At 53.7% G+C, this 14,509-nt stretch overlaps 2 protein-coding genes across 5 annotated transcripts; one reads left to right on the plus strand and one right to left on the minus strand.

The window, feature by feature from the left end:
• Nucleotides 1–777: 777 nt before the first annotated feature.
• On the plus strand, nucleotides 778–3,723 carry UBE2C (ubiquitin conjugating enzyme E2 C). 4 transcript variants are annotated; one of them, XM_030848813.2, is made up of 6 exons: nucleotides 778–881; nucleotides 1,441–1,468; nucleotides 2,228–2,314; nucleotides 2,766–2,970; nucleotides 3,078–3,137; nucleotides 3,592–3,723. In XM_030848813.2, the coding sequence occupies exons 1-6, from the start codon at nucleotides 781–783 to the stop codon at nucleotides 3,648–3,650; spliced, it is 540 nt and encodes a 179-aa protein (XP_030704673.1). In that variant the 5' UTR covers nucleotides 778–780; the 3' UTR covers nucleotides 3,651–3,723. The 4 variants fall into 4 exon arrangements, with proteins under 4 accessions (XP_030704673.1, XP_060141203.1, XP_030704674.1 ...); XM_060285220.1 differs by lacking the exon at nucleotides 2,766–2,970 and adding an exon at nucleotides 2,630–2,765 and having other exon boundaries at nucleotides 781–881; nucleotides 1,441–1,472; nucleotides 2,307–2,314; XM_030848814.2 differs by lacking the exon at nucleotides 2,766–2,970 and adding an exon at nucleotides 2,626–2,765 and having other exon boundaries at nucleotides 781–881; nucleotides 2,228–2,325.
• A 4,700-nt stretch (nucleotides 3,724–8,423) lies between these two features.
• Nucleotides 8,424–9,733, minus strand: TNNC2 (troponin C2, fast skeletal type). Its single transcript, XM_030848782.2, has 5 exons — nucleotides 9,613–9,733; nucleotides 9,329–9,472; nucleotides 9,122–9,236; nucleotides 8,823–8,959; nucleotides 8,424–8,551 (listed from the first exon to the last, which is right to left on the minus strand). Exons 1-5 carry the CDS (start codon nucleotides 9,731–9,733, stop codon nucleotides 8,520–8,522), a joined length of 549 nt encoding a protein of 182 aa, XP_030704642.1. The 3' UTR covers nucleotides 8,424–8,519.
• Nucleotides 9,734–14,509: the final 4,776 nt, after the last annotated feature.

The following is a 14,509-nucleotide window of genomic DNA, read 5'->3' on the forward strand; positions in this document are numbered from 1 at the left end:
CCCAACTAAGGTATGGAAGTAGCAGAATGTGGTGATGGCTGGCACCATGGGAGGTTGATGACAAACCAGAAGAAAAATACAAGGTGGCTTTTATTACCCCCATTCTACAGGTTAAAACACTAAATTATGTGCCCAAGGGAACACAGCAAACCATTGGAGAGGCAGCCGATGAACCTGTTTTCCAATGAGGAGTCCCTGGCCCTGGCTATCAGCCTCTAGCTTTTCCCCTCGCCTGAATGTGCAGGCTCTTAAAGCCCCAACCAAAGTGCCCAGGACATAATAACAGGTGGCGAAGCTGGGGTTTCCGGTTTGAGGGAAGAGTACCAAGGCCCCAAGACTGGAGACCCCCCCCCTTCCCCTGGGAGTAAGGGATCCTGGCCGGTCGTGCCGGGTGTCCCCGACAGTAGCCGGGCGTTTGACCTAAAAGGATTCACCCCACGTGGACTTTTTCTAAGCCCTTTAATGGTCGGCGTTTTCCAAAGGCGGCCAATCCGCTACAGCTTCGTTAATTAATGACAGCCACTCTCCTGCCAATCGCCCATCAGAAGCAGCATCCCGCCGCCCAATAGTGGTACTCTGGTGGGTGGTTCTAGCAGTTGCCCGGTGACAGAGTGCTCTGGCGCGCCCCATTGGCTGGATCAAACCCAAGCGAGCCGCTGATAGGCCAGCGCTGCCGGAGGGTTACAATTCAAACGCGGGCGGAAGGGCCCGGGAACCCGCAGTTGCAGCCGCGGTCTCAGTGTAGTCTGAGTTCCTGTCTCCCTTCTCAGTGCCACTCGGATGGCTTCCCAGAATCGCGACCCAGCTGCCGCCAGCGTTGCTGCCGCCCGTAAAGGAGCCGAGCCCAGCGGGGGCGCCGCCCGGGGCCCCGTGGGCAAGAGGTGAGTGGTGTGGAGGTAACAATCGCCAGGCCTGGCACAGCCTGGGCCTTTGGGGCCGAGAGCGAAGACTTCCGGGACCCCCACCACCTCCTGGAACGGGTGAGATATGGGAGGTAGAGGGACACGCCAGGAGCTCGACTGCTCTTAGAGACCCTCCCGAAGGAGGACGGAAGGGGTATGGCCGCTGCCAGGATCCTCCGTCGGTGAACCAAGATGAGGATGCTCCGGGGACCTTCGGTGTCTTGGCTGGAGGACGGCGGGGGAGGGGGAAGGAAGGAGGGGAGAAATTGAGATCCGGCACGAGAGAGACGCCAGAGAAGCAGACGAGGTTAAGAATAAGCCAGAGCCATCCTGTGGGAGCCTGGAATTAGGGAGAGTGAGGAGGACTCACTACAACCCTCTTGTGGAACTGGGGGTGACTGTGCCCCCAGCTGAGTCCGACTTCAGGGTAGAGGGAGCCTCCGTGACAGCTGCTTCAGAGATTGGGGTGGGAGGAGATGCACCACCTGGAGCCCTGACCCATCCAGACTCCCAGGTGACCCCGAGTGCTTTTTTGCAGGCTACAGCAGGAGCTGATGACGCTCATGGTGAGTGACTGATGCCCAGAGCCCCAACCAGTTGGTCCTCCCTCCCACCTCCCAGTCACTTATCAGTAGCCTCCTCTCCTACATCAGGCTCTGTGATAGACATGGGGGTAAAAAGATGAGTCCAGCTTGTTCTCTTCTGGGAAGAAGGTAATCCACCTCACCTACACACCTTTTCTCCAGAGAGTCTCTACTCCCAGTCCCGTCCTCCCACAATAAAGTTATCCCTGAAATACGGCTCTCATACGAGACCCTCCCCCTGCCCTGCTTCCCTGCCCTAAGGTTTATCCACACCCGACTCTCCATCCTTCTTAATATTTCCAATCCTGTCGTACCTCAGAACGCTTCCTTCCTGGACGACCTCTTCTACGTTAACCCTGGATATTCAAGTCAAATCCTTCAATGACCATATTGTTTATGTTCCCAGTCCGTGAGTAGTCTCTGGGCTTCGTATGTAACCAGCACTCAGTAGCATGTTGAGTTGAATTCCCAGCAGCCAGCACTGTGGTTACAGAGCTGCCTTCTGCTTCCCTGCACAACCCCTCCCTTCTTAGCCTGGCGATGAACCTCCATCATCCCAGTACTCCCCGGAGAGGCATGCTGAGCCCCGAGGATATAGCCATTTCCTCAGGAAAGCCTATCTATTTGGCCTGGTTGCTTTATTTTGCATCAAAATGTGATGAGGTTAAGGAGAAAGGGTTCACCCACTGGCCCCCCAGGAGCGTACGCTTCAGCCCAGCACGTGTTGTGTTTCCTCCCCAGATGTCCGGTGATAAAGGAATTTCTGCCTTCCCTGAATCAGACAACCTTTTCAAATGGGTGGGGACCATCCATGGAGCAGCTGGCACAGTAAGTATAGGGTTGGGGTAGGTGAGTGTGACTTAGCTGAGTCTGGGGAGAGGTGGGACGTGAAATCCAAGTGCCGGGTCTGCTTCAAGTCTTTTGGCTGACGGGACACTCCCCTGTGCCTGCTCTCGTGCCCTGAGCCTGTGGCCCTGATCTCCCTATCTCTAGTAAGAGGCTGTGTTTAAGGCAGGGCTCTCCATCTTAGATGCTGACAGGGGGCCAGACAGCAAGGACAAGAATGGACAATTGAGGACTTAGGCCAGTGGGCCTTAGACCAAAGGATCACTGATGACCCCAGTGACCAGATATGGGAGAAAGTACCAGACCAGTTTAATGCTTTCTCTTCTGTCAAGTCCCAGACAAACTCAGGGGTCCTGGCAAGTCCCTTATGTGGGCTTGGGGTGGGAACTGAGGCTCAAGGTAGATGGGTTACTCCCGGAATCTCTTTCTCCAGGTATATGAAGACCTGAGGTATAAACTGTCCCTGGAGTTCCCCAGCGGCTACCCTTACAATGCACCCACGGTGAAGTTCCTCACGCCCTGCTACCACCCCAACGTGGACACCCAGGGTAACATCTGCCTGGACATCCTGAAAGACAAGTGGTCCGCCCTGTACGACGTCAGGACCATCCTGCTCTCCATCCAGAGCCTGCTCGGAGGTGATTGCCGAGACCGGCCCCTCCCCTGCAACCTGGGAACCTGTCAGAACTCCCCCGGGCGGCCTCTTCTACCCGCACCTGACCGTCCTCTTTCTCTCCACCTGCAGAACCCAACATCGATAGCCCTTTGAACACACATGCCGCCGAGCTCTGGAAAAACCCCACAGGTGAGTCCTTTGTCCTTCTCAGGGCACCAGGCCATCCCTCCCCAACCTTCAAAGCCTCCCTCAAACAACAAAAGGATTCCAGTGACTTGGGAATATGTCGTTGGGGGGCAGGTAACCCAGTTCCACCTCTGCCTTGGTGTTTCTGGTTTGCCTGTTTGCTATAAAATCAGGAAGAACCAACCCTTTCCACATTAATGTAGGTTGGGGAGGCCTTTTAAGTAGAAGGCAAAGCTTTGTGCAGATGACTTGCTTGCTAAGGGCCCCTAGTCCCCTCCCCAGCCTCCCTGGAAACAGAGCCCGTCCAGGAGTCCTGGCTGGGTGGGCAGCAGAGGGTCAATCTGTTGTGCTGGGAAGCCCCTCCCCAAACTCCTCCCACATTTATTTCCTTGCTGCCCTCTTATCCACCTTAACCCCTGTCCTCATCACTCACTGAGACCTGCCTGTTCTCTTCCAGCCTTTAAGAAGTACCTGCAAGAAACGTACTCAAAGCACGTCTCCAGCCAAGATCCCTGACCCAGGATGTGCAGCTCTCCTTCTGTTGTCTTTTTAATTTTTTTCCCTTAGATGGTCTGTCCTTTCCTCGATTTCTGTACAGGACCCTGTATCTTATCTGTGGTGTCATTTTTGTTTTGTTTCTGTTTTTTAAATTAAGTGTCTCGTTAAGCCCTTGTGATGAGTATATTAAATAAATACATTTTGGGGTTTTTTAACAAGTAGCTGTCTTGTAGTTCCCCTAGGGTTGGAAGTGTGCAGGATCAGCAGAGGTCAGGTGTAGGATCTGGGTTCCTGCCCTGCCCCTCCACCCAGGGAGTAGGAGAAGCGGATGGGCTGTAGGGCTGTGCAGTGGGGTGACAGGATTTGCTCCGTTGCAACCTTAGTTATTTTATGGCTCTGCATCTGTTTCCTCATCTATAGAATGGGTGTCACAAAATGCCGATTTCTGGGCGTTCCCTGGCGATCTAGTGGGTAGGATTCAGCGCTTTCACTTCCATGGCCCACGTTCAATCCCTGGTCGGGGAACTGAGATCCCATAAGCCATGCAGTGCAGCCAAAAATATAGATAGATGAAAATTAATTAAAAAAATAAAAAATAACAAAATGCCAATTTCTATGGTGTGGTGACATGCACCAAGAATGTTAGCAAATATAGGAGTTGCCCCAGGTGTGCTGCAGACGAGGCTGAACCAGACATTAGGCTGAAATAGCTAGAGCTGTAGAGAGAGAGAGTGTGTGTGGGGGGTGGGGGGGTGGGAGGTGGGGATCAGCCACCTACTTTCTGACTGTAGATGTTTTAACCCTGAAAAAGGAGCAAGAGGACATTCAGGTGACCCTACAGCAGGCCCAGGGACTGCGGAGACAGCCAGGGGAAGCCTTCTGGACTGAGGTCACAACTCACCCCTTGCCCCAGGTCCCCCATAGATGGCTCCATGATCCACAGGGACACGTTCACCTCCTACTTCATCTCCACCAGCAGTTCCTCTGTCTGCTGCACCACTGACCCAGCCAGCCCCGGCCCCTTGGGCCATCTTTCCACTGGCCTGCCACAGGCCTTTGGGCCCCTGGGAGGAAACCCCTGTGCCGACCAGCTGGGTCCAGGTAGGCTGAGGTGTTGGGCCCAGCCCAGGTCCTGCAGGAAGATCTAGGTGACACACCCAGGTGTGCTCCAACAAGGCCTGAGTGTTGGCTACTCGCCCAACCTGGTCAGCTCTGCCTGCAGCTGGTTGTGCAGGCCTGGGGGGAGGGGGAGAAGACAGCAAGGAGGTCATCAGGAAGGTTCTCACCCACACTTTCCTCCTACTCCAGCTAGCCCGGACCCCTGTGCCCCCAGCCAGCAGCCACATGTGGGATTGGATTGGAGTTGTCAGGTCTGGGACTAGAACTTGGATGTCCCCTAAGCAGTTCCTTCATCTCTGACTGTGCTGTTGGCTCCCTCCTTGGGGCTTGGACCAGTGTTGCTCAACTACTGTGCATGTAAATCTGCCGGTGGGGGGACTTTCCCTGGTGGCGCAGTGGTTAAGAATCCGCCTACCAATGCAGGGGACACAGGTTGGATCCCTGGTCCAGGAAGATCCCACATGTCTCGGAGCAACTAAGCCCGTGTGCCACAACTACTGAGCCTGCGCTCTAGAGCCTGAGAGCCACAACGACTGAGCCCTTGAGCCACAACTACTGAAGCCTGTGCGCCTAGAGCCCGTGCTCCGCATCAGGAGAAGCCACTGCAATGAGAAGCCCGCGCACCGCAACAGAGAGTAGCCCCCGCTTGCTGCAACTAGAGAAAGCCCGCGCGCAGCAAGGAAGACCCAAGGCAGCCAAACATAAATTAAAATAAATCTGCCTGGGATCTTATTCAAATACAAATTTTGATTCAGTTGGTCTGGGTGGGGCCTGAGGCTCTGCATTTCTAATCAGCTCCCAGGTGGTGTCATTGCTGGGCTCTCGTTAAAGGTACAGAGCAGTGTTCTTGAGGTGTGGTCCTTCCACTTTTCACCTGGAACTGGTTAGAAATGTAAATTCCTGGCCCCAATAAGCTCTTCAGGTGATTCTGATGCTCTCTCAAATTGAAAATCACGAGGCTGGGACTTCCCTGGCAGTCCAGTGGTTATGACTCCTCACTTCCACTGCAAGGGGTGAGTGTTTGATTCCTGGTTGGGGAACTAAGATCCCCCATGCTGTGCCACAAGGCCAAAAAAAAAAAAAGAAGACAAACACCAGGCTGGAGGATGTCTGAGATGAGCAGAGCTCAGAACCTGACACTTGCTTCTTAATAAATGCTGGCCAAAGTGGATGTATCTTTGCCTTCCTTAGGAAGCCTCTCTATGTGGTTTCCTGGACCATGGTGTCTGACTCCCCCAGATGGTCACATGACCTACCTTTGTCAGTCACAGAGACCCAACTCTCTACACTGTCGTTCGGAACCAATCAGGGTGTTTCCTGGAATTAATCCCTGCAATAAAGTAAAATTATTTTACTACTAGGATTGCTAAAAGAGGAGGGAGTCAGTCTGGGCTGCTGGTGGAGACGGCTGCAGATGAAAGAAAGCCAAGCAGAGACAAATAGCTGAGAGATGACATTGAAACTCTGGCCTCCAGTTTGTGTGTTGGCATCCCGGTGTTATGAACCAACAAATCCCTTTTTGGTGTAAGTCAGTTTGACTTAGGTTTCTAACGCTAGTGCAGTCAGTATTAGAAGGTGTGATGATCATTATTCCCATTCATTCAGTACAGTGGTTGAGTGCCCACAAGGTGAAGGCCCTATGTTGGGGGCTGGGGATGAGGCAGGAAGAGGACACAGTCCTGTCCTCAGGGAGGGTGAAGTTTAGGGAGTAAGTAGGCATGTCAATGGTGTAGAATAAGTGGTGGTTAAGGTAGAACTGTGTTAGAATTCCTGATCCACCCCTATGTTACTCGTATACACTTGGGCACTTATATTTAACCTCTCTGTAAAATGGAAATATTAGTAGCTACCTCATAGGATAGATGAAGAACTGTAGAACAGTGCCTGGCACATAGTAAGCACTCAGTAAAAGCTGGGTGTAGAAGTTCCCTGGCAATCTAGTGGTTAGGATTCTTGGCTTTCACTGCCCATGGCCCGGGTTCAATTCCTGGTCGGGGAACTGAGATCCCGCAAGCTGCGCGGCACGGGGTTGGGTGGGGCGGGAGCTGGGTGCTAGGCTCCCATGTTGCTATGAAAGCTCAGAGGTGGGGCACCTAATGAAGATGAGGAGGGTCAAGGAGGGCTCTCTCTGGAGAAGGAGATTGGGCTGCGAGGGAGGTAACCAGCAGTTAATGAAGTCTTGAGCAGGGCAGTGACGTGGTCAGATTTGGTTTTGAAAAGATCCTGCTGGCTGCCGTCTGTCTAGAGAGTGAAGGGCAATGATAATGGCCTGAGTTATGATGCTGAGTGGGCTTGGAGAGGAGGGATGTAGAGGTAAGGAGACAAAGTAGCAGGGCATAGTAAGTAAATTAGAGGTGGAAAATGAGCTTCAGAATTTGTGACTTGGGTCTCAACCCTGAGGTGGGCAACACAGGAGAACGAGATGGAGGAGGGAGATTTACTAGTTTAAGGCAGGGCCAGTTTGAAACACTCAGGACGCCCTGGTAGAATTGTCAACAGGTAGGTGGTCTTGCTCCTGTTTCCACCACACAGCCGTATCATCTAGGTTGTTACCTACTTGTCTGGGTAATTCACCCCACTCTGCCTGAGTTTCCTCAACCGTAAAATGGAAATAAGGGCATCTGCCCCTGGGGCTGTGTGGATAAATGAGACAACACCTGCACAGCACACAGTAGGCATCCACTGCTCCTAGCTGGAAATAATCCAGGAAACATGAACGAGCCAGAAAGGGGAGAAGAGAACAGGGAGTTGGAGAGGGAGGGCTGCAACAATGAATAAGAGTTCAATGTTTCAAGATGATAATGATATTACTAATAGCATTTATTATATGCTGACTCCGTGCCAGGCTCTGTTCTAAGCACTTTGCACACATTAATTTATTCTCACAACCCTGTGAGGTAAGTACTATCACTGTCCCCGTTTTACAGATTAGGAAAGGAAGCAGAGAGTGGTTTGTCACCAGCAGTGAGGATTCAAACTTAGCGTGAGGAAAGCCAAACTACCACTGCCCTTAATTAGCTTTGACCCAACGCCGGCTATAATTGAGTTGTTTACAAAAGAGGTGTGGGCGCCAGAGTGCAGCCAGTCAGGGCAGGGATCAAGGGAGGACAAGATGGTATCTGAGCTGCGTCTTGGTATCTTGGAGATGGCATTTGAGCTGTGTTGAAGCATTTGCCAAGACTTTAAGAGGAAGAAGGGCATTCCAAGAAGAGAGAACAGCATGTGCAAAGGTTGGAGGGCTTAAAAGTGCACCCCACTTCCACAGCAAGAAGGATCGATTGCCCAGTGAGACTGGAACCTCTCGAGGAGGGAAGGGGTAAGGAGGGGAAAGAATTAGGATTTGATTCTAGTAGCAATGGGGACCCTGGAAGCGCCAGGAGCCACTCAGCCCCTCGGCCAAGTTGCCACGCCTAGCGCCAGCTGCAGATAGACCGTCGCTAAACTTCCGAGGGCATCGAGCGCCACCTCGGGCTCCCGCGACCCGGCGGCCTTCCGCGTCCCGCTGCGTTCGGACCCGAGGACGCTCGGGTGGCTCCAACTGGGGTGGCGCCCTGGACAGCGGCCCAACCAGGCGGCTCCCTACACCCGATCCATCCCGGTCCTCCCCTCACTCAGGCCACGCGCTTTGCAATGTTTCCTTTTATTCCTTCTAGACACATTCCCAGAAGGGGCCGCGCCTCCCTCCCGGGGCCGGGAGTGGGACCGGGCGGCGATGACGTCCCCACGCCCTAAGGACGCGCAGTCTCCGCGGAGGGGAGGGCCGACTTCTTACTGCACGCCCTCCATCATCTTCAGGAACTCTGCGGGGAAGGAGACGGAGAGGCGGTCAGGGGTCCCCTAGGGGCGAGGCAGGTCTGGCCAGGCTCCGGCCTCGCAGAGGGGGTGCCTTGTCATTTGTAGATAAATTGCACAAAACCTCCCGGAGGTCCCCCCTACCCGCCCGCAGGGGGTGGGGAGGAGCTTGGCCCCGCCCCGCCCCGCCTTCAAGGCTAGGGACTCCCGCGTGGGCGCCACGCTCGGACTCTCCAGCCTGGTTCGGTCTTCCGCTCCTCGCGCTCCCCAGACCCTCACCGTCGAAGTCAATGCGGCCGTCGTTGTTCTTGTCCCCGTCCTTCATCAGGGATTCGAGCTCCTCGTCTGTCACGTGCTCCCCGGAGGCCCGGAAAATCTCAGCCAGTTCCTCAGCATCGATGTAGCCGTCTGCGTTCCTTCAGGCGGAGGGCCAGGGCGGAGCTCAGGACGGGCAGGGGCGACCTGCCCGGGCCACGCCGGACGCCCCCTCCTACATCCCCACCCCGAGAACCTTCGTGCCCTGCTGGCCAGACTCAGACGGCTCTGCGCCTCGCTCGGCTCCCAGGCCCCCAATGCACCTGTCAAAGATGCGGAAACACTCAGCCAGCTCCTCCTCACTCTTCCCCTTGGCGTCCTCTTTCATCTGGCGCACCATCATAACCAAGAACTCCTCGAAGTCGATGGTGCCGCTGCCTGAGGGAAGCAGATGGTGAGGTAGCCCGAGCCCTGGCTGCCAGCTCCTCTCCACCACCACCATCCCATCCCTCGGAGGGCCACCCGCTCACCATCCTCATCCACCTCCTCGATGATGGCGTCCAGCTCCTCTTTGGTGGGTGTCTGGCCCAGCATCCTCATCACCGTGCCCAACTCCTTGACGCTGATGTCCCCGCCACCATCAGCGTCAAACATGTCGAAGGCGGCCTTGAACTCTGCCAGGGTAAGGAGAGCCGAGGGCTAAGGTGAGCCTGGCTGGACCGTCAGCCTCACGTCCACCCTCCCTGCCTGCCTAGACACCAAACATTGCCCAGCACACAGCCACCCAACGGACAGCCCGCCCACCCCCACTCACCAGCGATCATCTCCTCGCTGAGGTAGGACCGGGCCTCAGCCTGCTGGTCCGTCTGCAGGAAACACAGACCATCAAAGAGCAGAAGGGGAAGCCCTGGAGCGCATTCTTGACTTAACCCCATTCTTCTGCACCCCCGTTTCTGTAAGTGCCCCTTAGTCCTCCGGAGAAACAGCTCCAAACTTGCCCCCCCACACCGCGTGCTCCCACAGCACCCAACCCCGCTTTTGAAGAACTAGGGAGGGGAATTCCCTGGCGGTCCAGTGGTTAGGACTCTGTGCTTTCACTGCCGAAGGCCTGGGTTCAGTCCCTCGTTGGGGAACTAAGATCCCACAAGCTGCGCAGCTCAGCCCAAAAGAAAGAAAGAACTAGGGATTATGCCCTTCTTGCTTGTCAATCAGAGGTCAATTCAGGAGCCCCCCAGTAATCTTGGGCAAGTCACTAAATGTACCCTCATCCCCTTATCTCTTCTCAGCAGTTTTTCAGGGATGAGCTGAAATCAGGGGTGTGAGAAGGCTTTGTGAAGTACCGGAATGACTCCAACATCGTCTTCCAGTTTTCCCTGCCTCCTCACAATGCCTGGTACTTTAACAGGTGCTCGATAAATGTTTGTTGTCAAATAAATGATAATGCAAGGCAAAGTTACTGAGCACCGACCAAGTGGCAGGCCACAGACCGGGCACTGGGACCCCCGAGAAGTCAGGCACGTCATCCCTCCCTCCAAGAACTTGCAGAGACAGAGATTGTAAGCTTCCTTGCGACGATTCAGTCATTGGAGTAAATGCCACTCCTGCTGGGCGGAGCATGATGTGGGCCTTGTGCAGGTGATGGTAAGATGGCTCTAAGGAGTTTCCATCACGTCCAAGCCCAGCCGCCTAGCGAGGGGACTTGAGACTGAGGCCGGCAACAAAGAAGGGCCGAGGCGTCCAAGGAGCCCTTCAGCTGGCTGGCTGCTGGCTGTCCTCCTTGTCTCCCTCCTCCTCCCCTCCCCCCTCCCCTCCTCCTTGCCTGTGCCAAAAGGGCAGGTTATTTTTAGTCAGGAACGGGCCACAGCAGCTGTCCTCCAGGGTCTAGTTACTCCTTGAAGTGAAGTGGGGAGGGCGATCTCAGAGGAAAAGGACAGCTTCAAATCATAACCCCTCTCTGGGAGGCTGACGTCTCTCTAACTCTGCTCTGTCATCTTCAGCCCTTTCTCATCCCCTTGGAGTTCTTGGGGTCCTGCCCCTGAACTGGTCTGAGACCCTGCAGGCTTCCCATCTTCCAGAGGAGGTTTCCTTCTCTCACTGGCAGGAAGAGGGTGTGGCAAGGCTTCCAGCCCACCCCCACTGCTCACTGGCTTGCTGGGTGACTCCCTCTCCACCACGAGGGTCCCCATCTCCACCATCAGGGTGACAAGCTAAGACCCACTCACAGTTCTCTGACCGACATGGCTAGAAGCCTCAGAAGGTCTCAGGGAACCGGCAAGCCTGGAGGCTCAACCCCTGGAACGTCCCAACTCTCCCCTTTCAAGACAAGTCCGAGGCCTTCTTCCCAACCTTCCTCCCAGACACCAGGGTTCCAGGAGCTTTCATATTCCAGCTTCAAACATCCAAGTTACTGCCCCACAGAGCACCCAGATGTGGCCTGAAAGATGCCCAGAAGTGCTCCTGCAAGTAAAAGGATGAAGTCCCTTCTCATCCTTACCATGGTTGCGTGTCACCAGGACTCCTCTGCTGCAGGTCACCTCCTCTGCACTCCACCACCCAAAGATGCCCTGGCCCTCTGTAGCCCCTAGGATTTGTAGGGGCATCCTCTCCTCCCACTTCCCTGCTCCCCAGGACCAGATGCCCTGGCCAATCAGATCCTGGGGTCAGCGAGCACCCCCCTCCCAGAGTCTTAGCCCATTACCTAATTTAGCCAAGGGCTCTTGCAGAGAAATTTAAGCCTCCGAGCAGGTGGCAGGCCTTGACGTCCTAGATTCTTGTGAGGAGAACCTGCCCCGCTCCACCGCCTTAGCGAGCGCCCCCTCAAGAAGCATACTTGCTCCAAGATGGGTGAGGATGATTAGGATAGAGAAAAGTGAGGCAGCATGGTGGAATGCAAGAGCACAAGCCTTGACGTCCAAAGCCCAGGATCCAATTCCTGTCTCTACAAGCTGTGCACGCTTGGGCAGGTGGCAATGCCACTCTGAGCTTCAGTTTCCTTGACTGTGAGATGGGGAGAGTCATAACCTCCCTCACAGAGAAACCATGGTAAACGGGAGCCCAGGTATATGTCACCAAGATTGTGCCAACTACACAGGGTCAGTGCTTGGCAAGTGGAATGTTTTGTCTTTGAATCAGGGTAAGGGGCGGGGGATAGGAGGAGGGGAAAGTGACAGCCACAGTTATTGAACCTCTGTGACTTGCCACACACGGTGCTAAGCATTTTAACGACATGATCTCATCCAGTACTCATCCTGTGAGGTAGCAACTATGATTATTCCCTTTTCACCAGGAGCTTTGTAAATCATAAAGGTCTATAGTCATGTTGGAGATTCTTATTCATACTGACTGAGGGGAAGTTGGGGCAGACTGTCCTCAAGGGACCCGTCTAGAAGGAGGAATGTATAGAGGGGTCCAGGAAACAGGGTGTGCACTTGGAGGAGAAAGAAACATTGAAAGAAGATTCTTCTCTCAAGCTTACCTTCTCCAGGGAAAGGGTTTGGGGGATTCACTTTTTTGGGGGGAAGGGGGGACCGGGGGAAGTTTCTCTAAGTAGGTGAAGGGGCAGCTGGCCCCTTGCTAGAGCTTGAGGAGGAAGTCTGGAGGAGCTCAGCTGGCCATCTGGAGAGGGAAGGAGTGGGCAGATCAAGTCAAGTCCGAGGCGAGCCCACCCTGAGAACGTACAGGGTCCACACGGGGTGTTGACAACCCACAATCCCACACGGGGATAGACAACATTTATGGACGGTAGCTAAGTCAACAAAAAGAGCACGGAGATGACTAAACACAGGGTCTGGGGCTAGTGAAAGGGGGCTGGACACCAAGGAAGTCAGATGGACAGTGGCAGCTGGGCTGCCCTCTTGCCCTATACACAGATATTCCCAAGGAAATCTCAGTGGAGCCAGGCCAGGCTAAATAAGGCCTCCCCCAGCCAGGCACAGGGCCAAGGGGCCGTGCTCCCCAGGGGATGCCAATTTGGACACAAACATTGGAACCACTTAATCCCTTTGGAACAGAGAGTGTGGAACTTGCAGCAATCCCTTGTTCATTAATTTGTTCTTTCATTTATTCAGGGAAATAGATAAGGTCCAAACTCAGTGTGGCCAAGCAAGGTCCCACTCACCCTTCCATTCTCATCCCCTTTCCTCTCCCACCTTGCATGCCGCTCTTCTCTGTTCAGACTAAAATAAAGCTCCGAACACCACGCTTTAAAGTTCCCGGGCCCTTGCACATTCTGGGTTTTTTCTGCCAGAAACTCCCATCTTCCCCTTGTTCACCTGCCTACTTCCTTATCCTCTTTCTCGGCTTTAACGATACTTCCTCCAGGATCCTTCCTCCCCTGTACCCAGGCCAAAGGAGTCCAAGGTGGTCTCCAGTATTTTCCTCAGTCATAGCACTGAACATGCCATGGGCTCACGACCTGTTCTAAGTTCCACGGACCAGAAACTGTTACCTGCCTGCCAGTGCACTCCCCAGCACCCAGCACTTGGCACTTAGCAAGTGTTCAAAAAATAATATGATCTTTGGAAGAATAAGTGAACAGAATGACATCTGGTTCGATATAAGGAGGACCTTTCTAACAGTGGTGGTTGAATAATAATGGGACTGGGCAGCCTCATAAGGTAATGAGCCTCCTGTTACTGAATGTATGCAAACAGGAGTTTGATGACCACCTCTCAGGGAGGCTGTGGGGAGAGATCCATACGGAGCCTAAGAGTAGTGGAGAATACAAGACCTCAAAAGATCTCCTAGTTCCGGCCCTGTGGGTATGGCCCAGGGTAACTTTCCTTCACTGAGCTTCAGACTACCCATCTGTAAAATGGAGATGCTAGACCAGATTTCGGAGCAACCCTCCTCCAGACCCTCATGGCTCTGACAACCCGTGGTTTTGTGACCACCTGGTTTGTACCCAGACTTGTGAGGCATTTGCCAAAGTACAGGTTAAGATTCAGCCAATGTTTGGTGAATGGGTGAGTGCTGAATTAATGAACAAATGAGGTGTGTCTTTGTTGCCCCAACACCCTGCTGGGAAGCTGAATGAAGAGTCATTAAAGCTTTGAGATTACACAGACTTGGCCTTAAATCCCAGCTCCCCTATTTCCTAGCTGTGGATTTTGGGAAAGTCTATTTGCCTCAGTTTCTTCATCTTGAAAATGGACCATTCTTGTCCACTAAGAACCTCCTCCCTAGGATGTTGTGAGGGTGAGATGTGACCCCTTGTAAAGTGCCTAGAACAGGATGGAGGATACAGTGGAACTTCAAGAAATGAGAGCCCTGCCCCTTCTGTACAGAGGGAGGGCAGGCAGTATGTGTTCCATTCAAAGCTATTCCATACCCCTCTCTCCTGTGCCATTTAAAAAGGGGAGGAGCTACCATCAGAGAGATTTTACTTGTTTGATTTTATAACTAGCGATATCTGCCCTGCTAGGGACTGATAGCTAGGTCTTTTGACGGGAAAGGACAATAAATTTTTGACCTACTGCTGCCCTCTGGATAAAAAATAAAAACACAGCTCACTAGGGGAGTTGCTGAGATTACCAGGCCTGTAGCGTGAGAAAAGAACAGGATGTGGAACTCAGGAGACCTGGGCTGCAGGGCCCTACACTCAGAAAACTCTGGCAAGCTGTATGACTTGGGGAAAGTAACTCAGCCTCTCTGGGTCTCAGTTTTCCCCGTTTGCCTATGTCCTGTGTGTGAGGCAGGCTCAAATGAGATTG

This window comes from Globicephala melas, chromosome 15, assembly GCF_963455315.2.
Source record: "Globicephala melas chromosome 15, mGloMel1.2, whole genome shotgun sequence".
In the NCBI taxonomy this organism is placed as follows: domain Eukaryota; kingdom Metazoa; phylum Chordata; class Mammalia; order Artiodactyla; family Delphinidae; genus Globicephala; species Globicephala melas.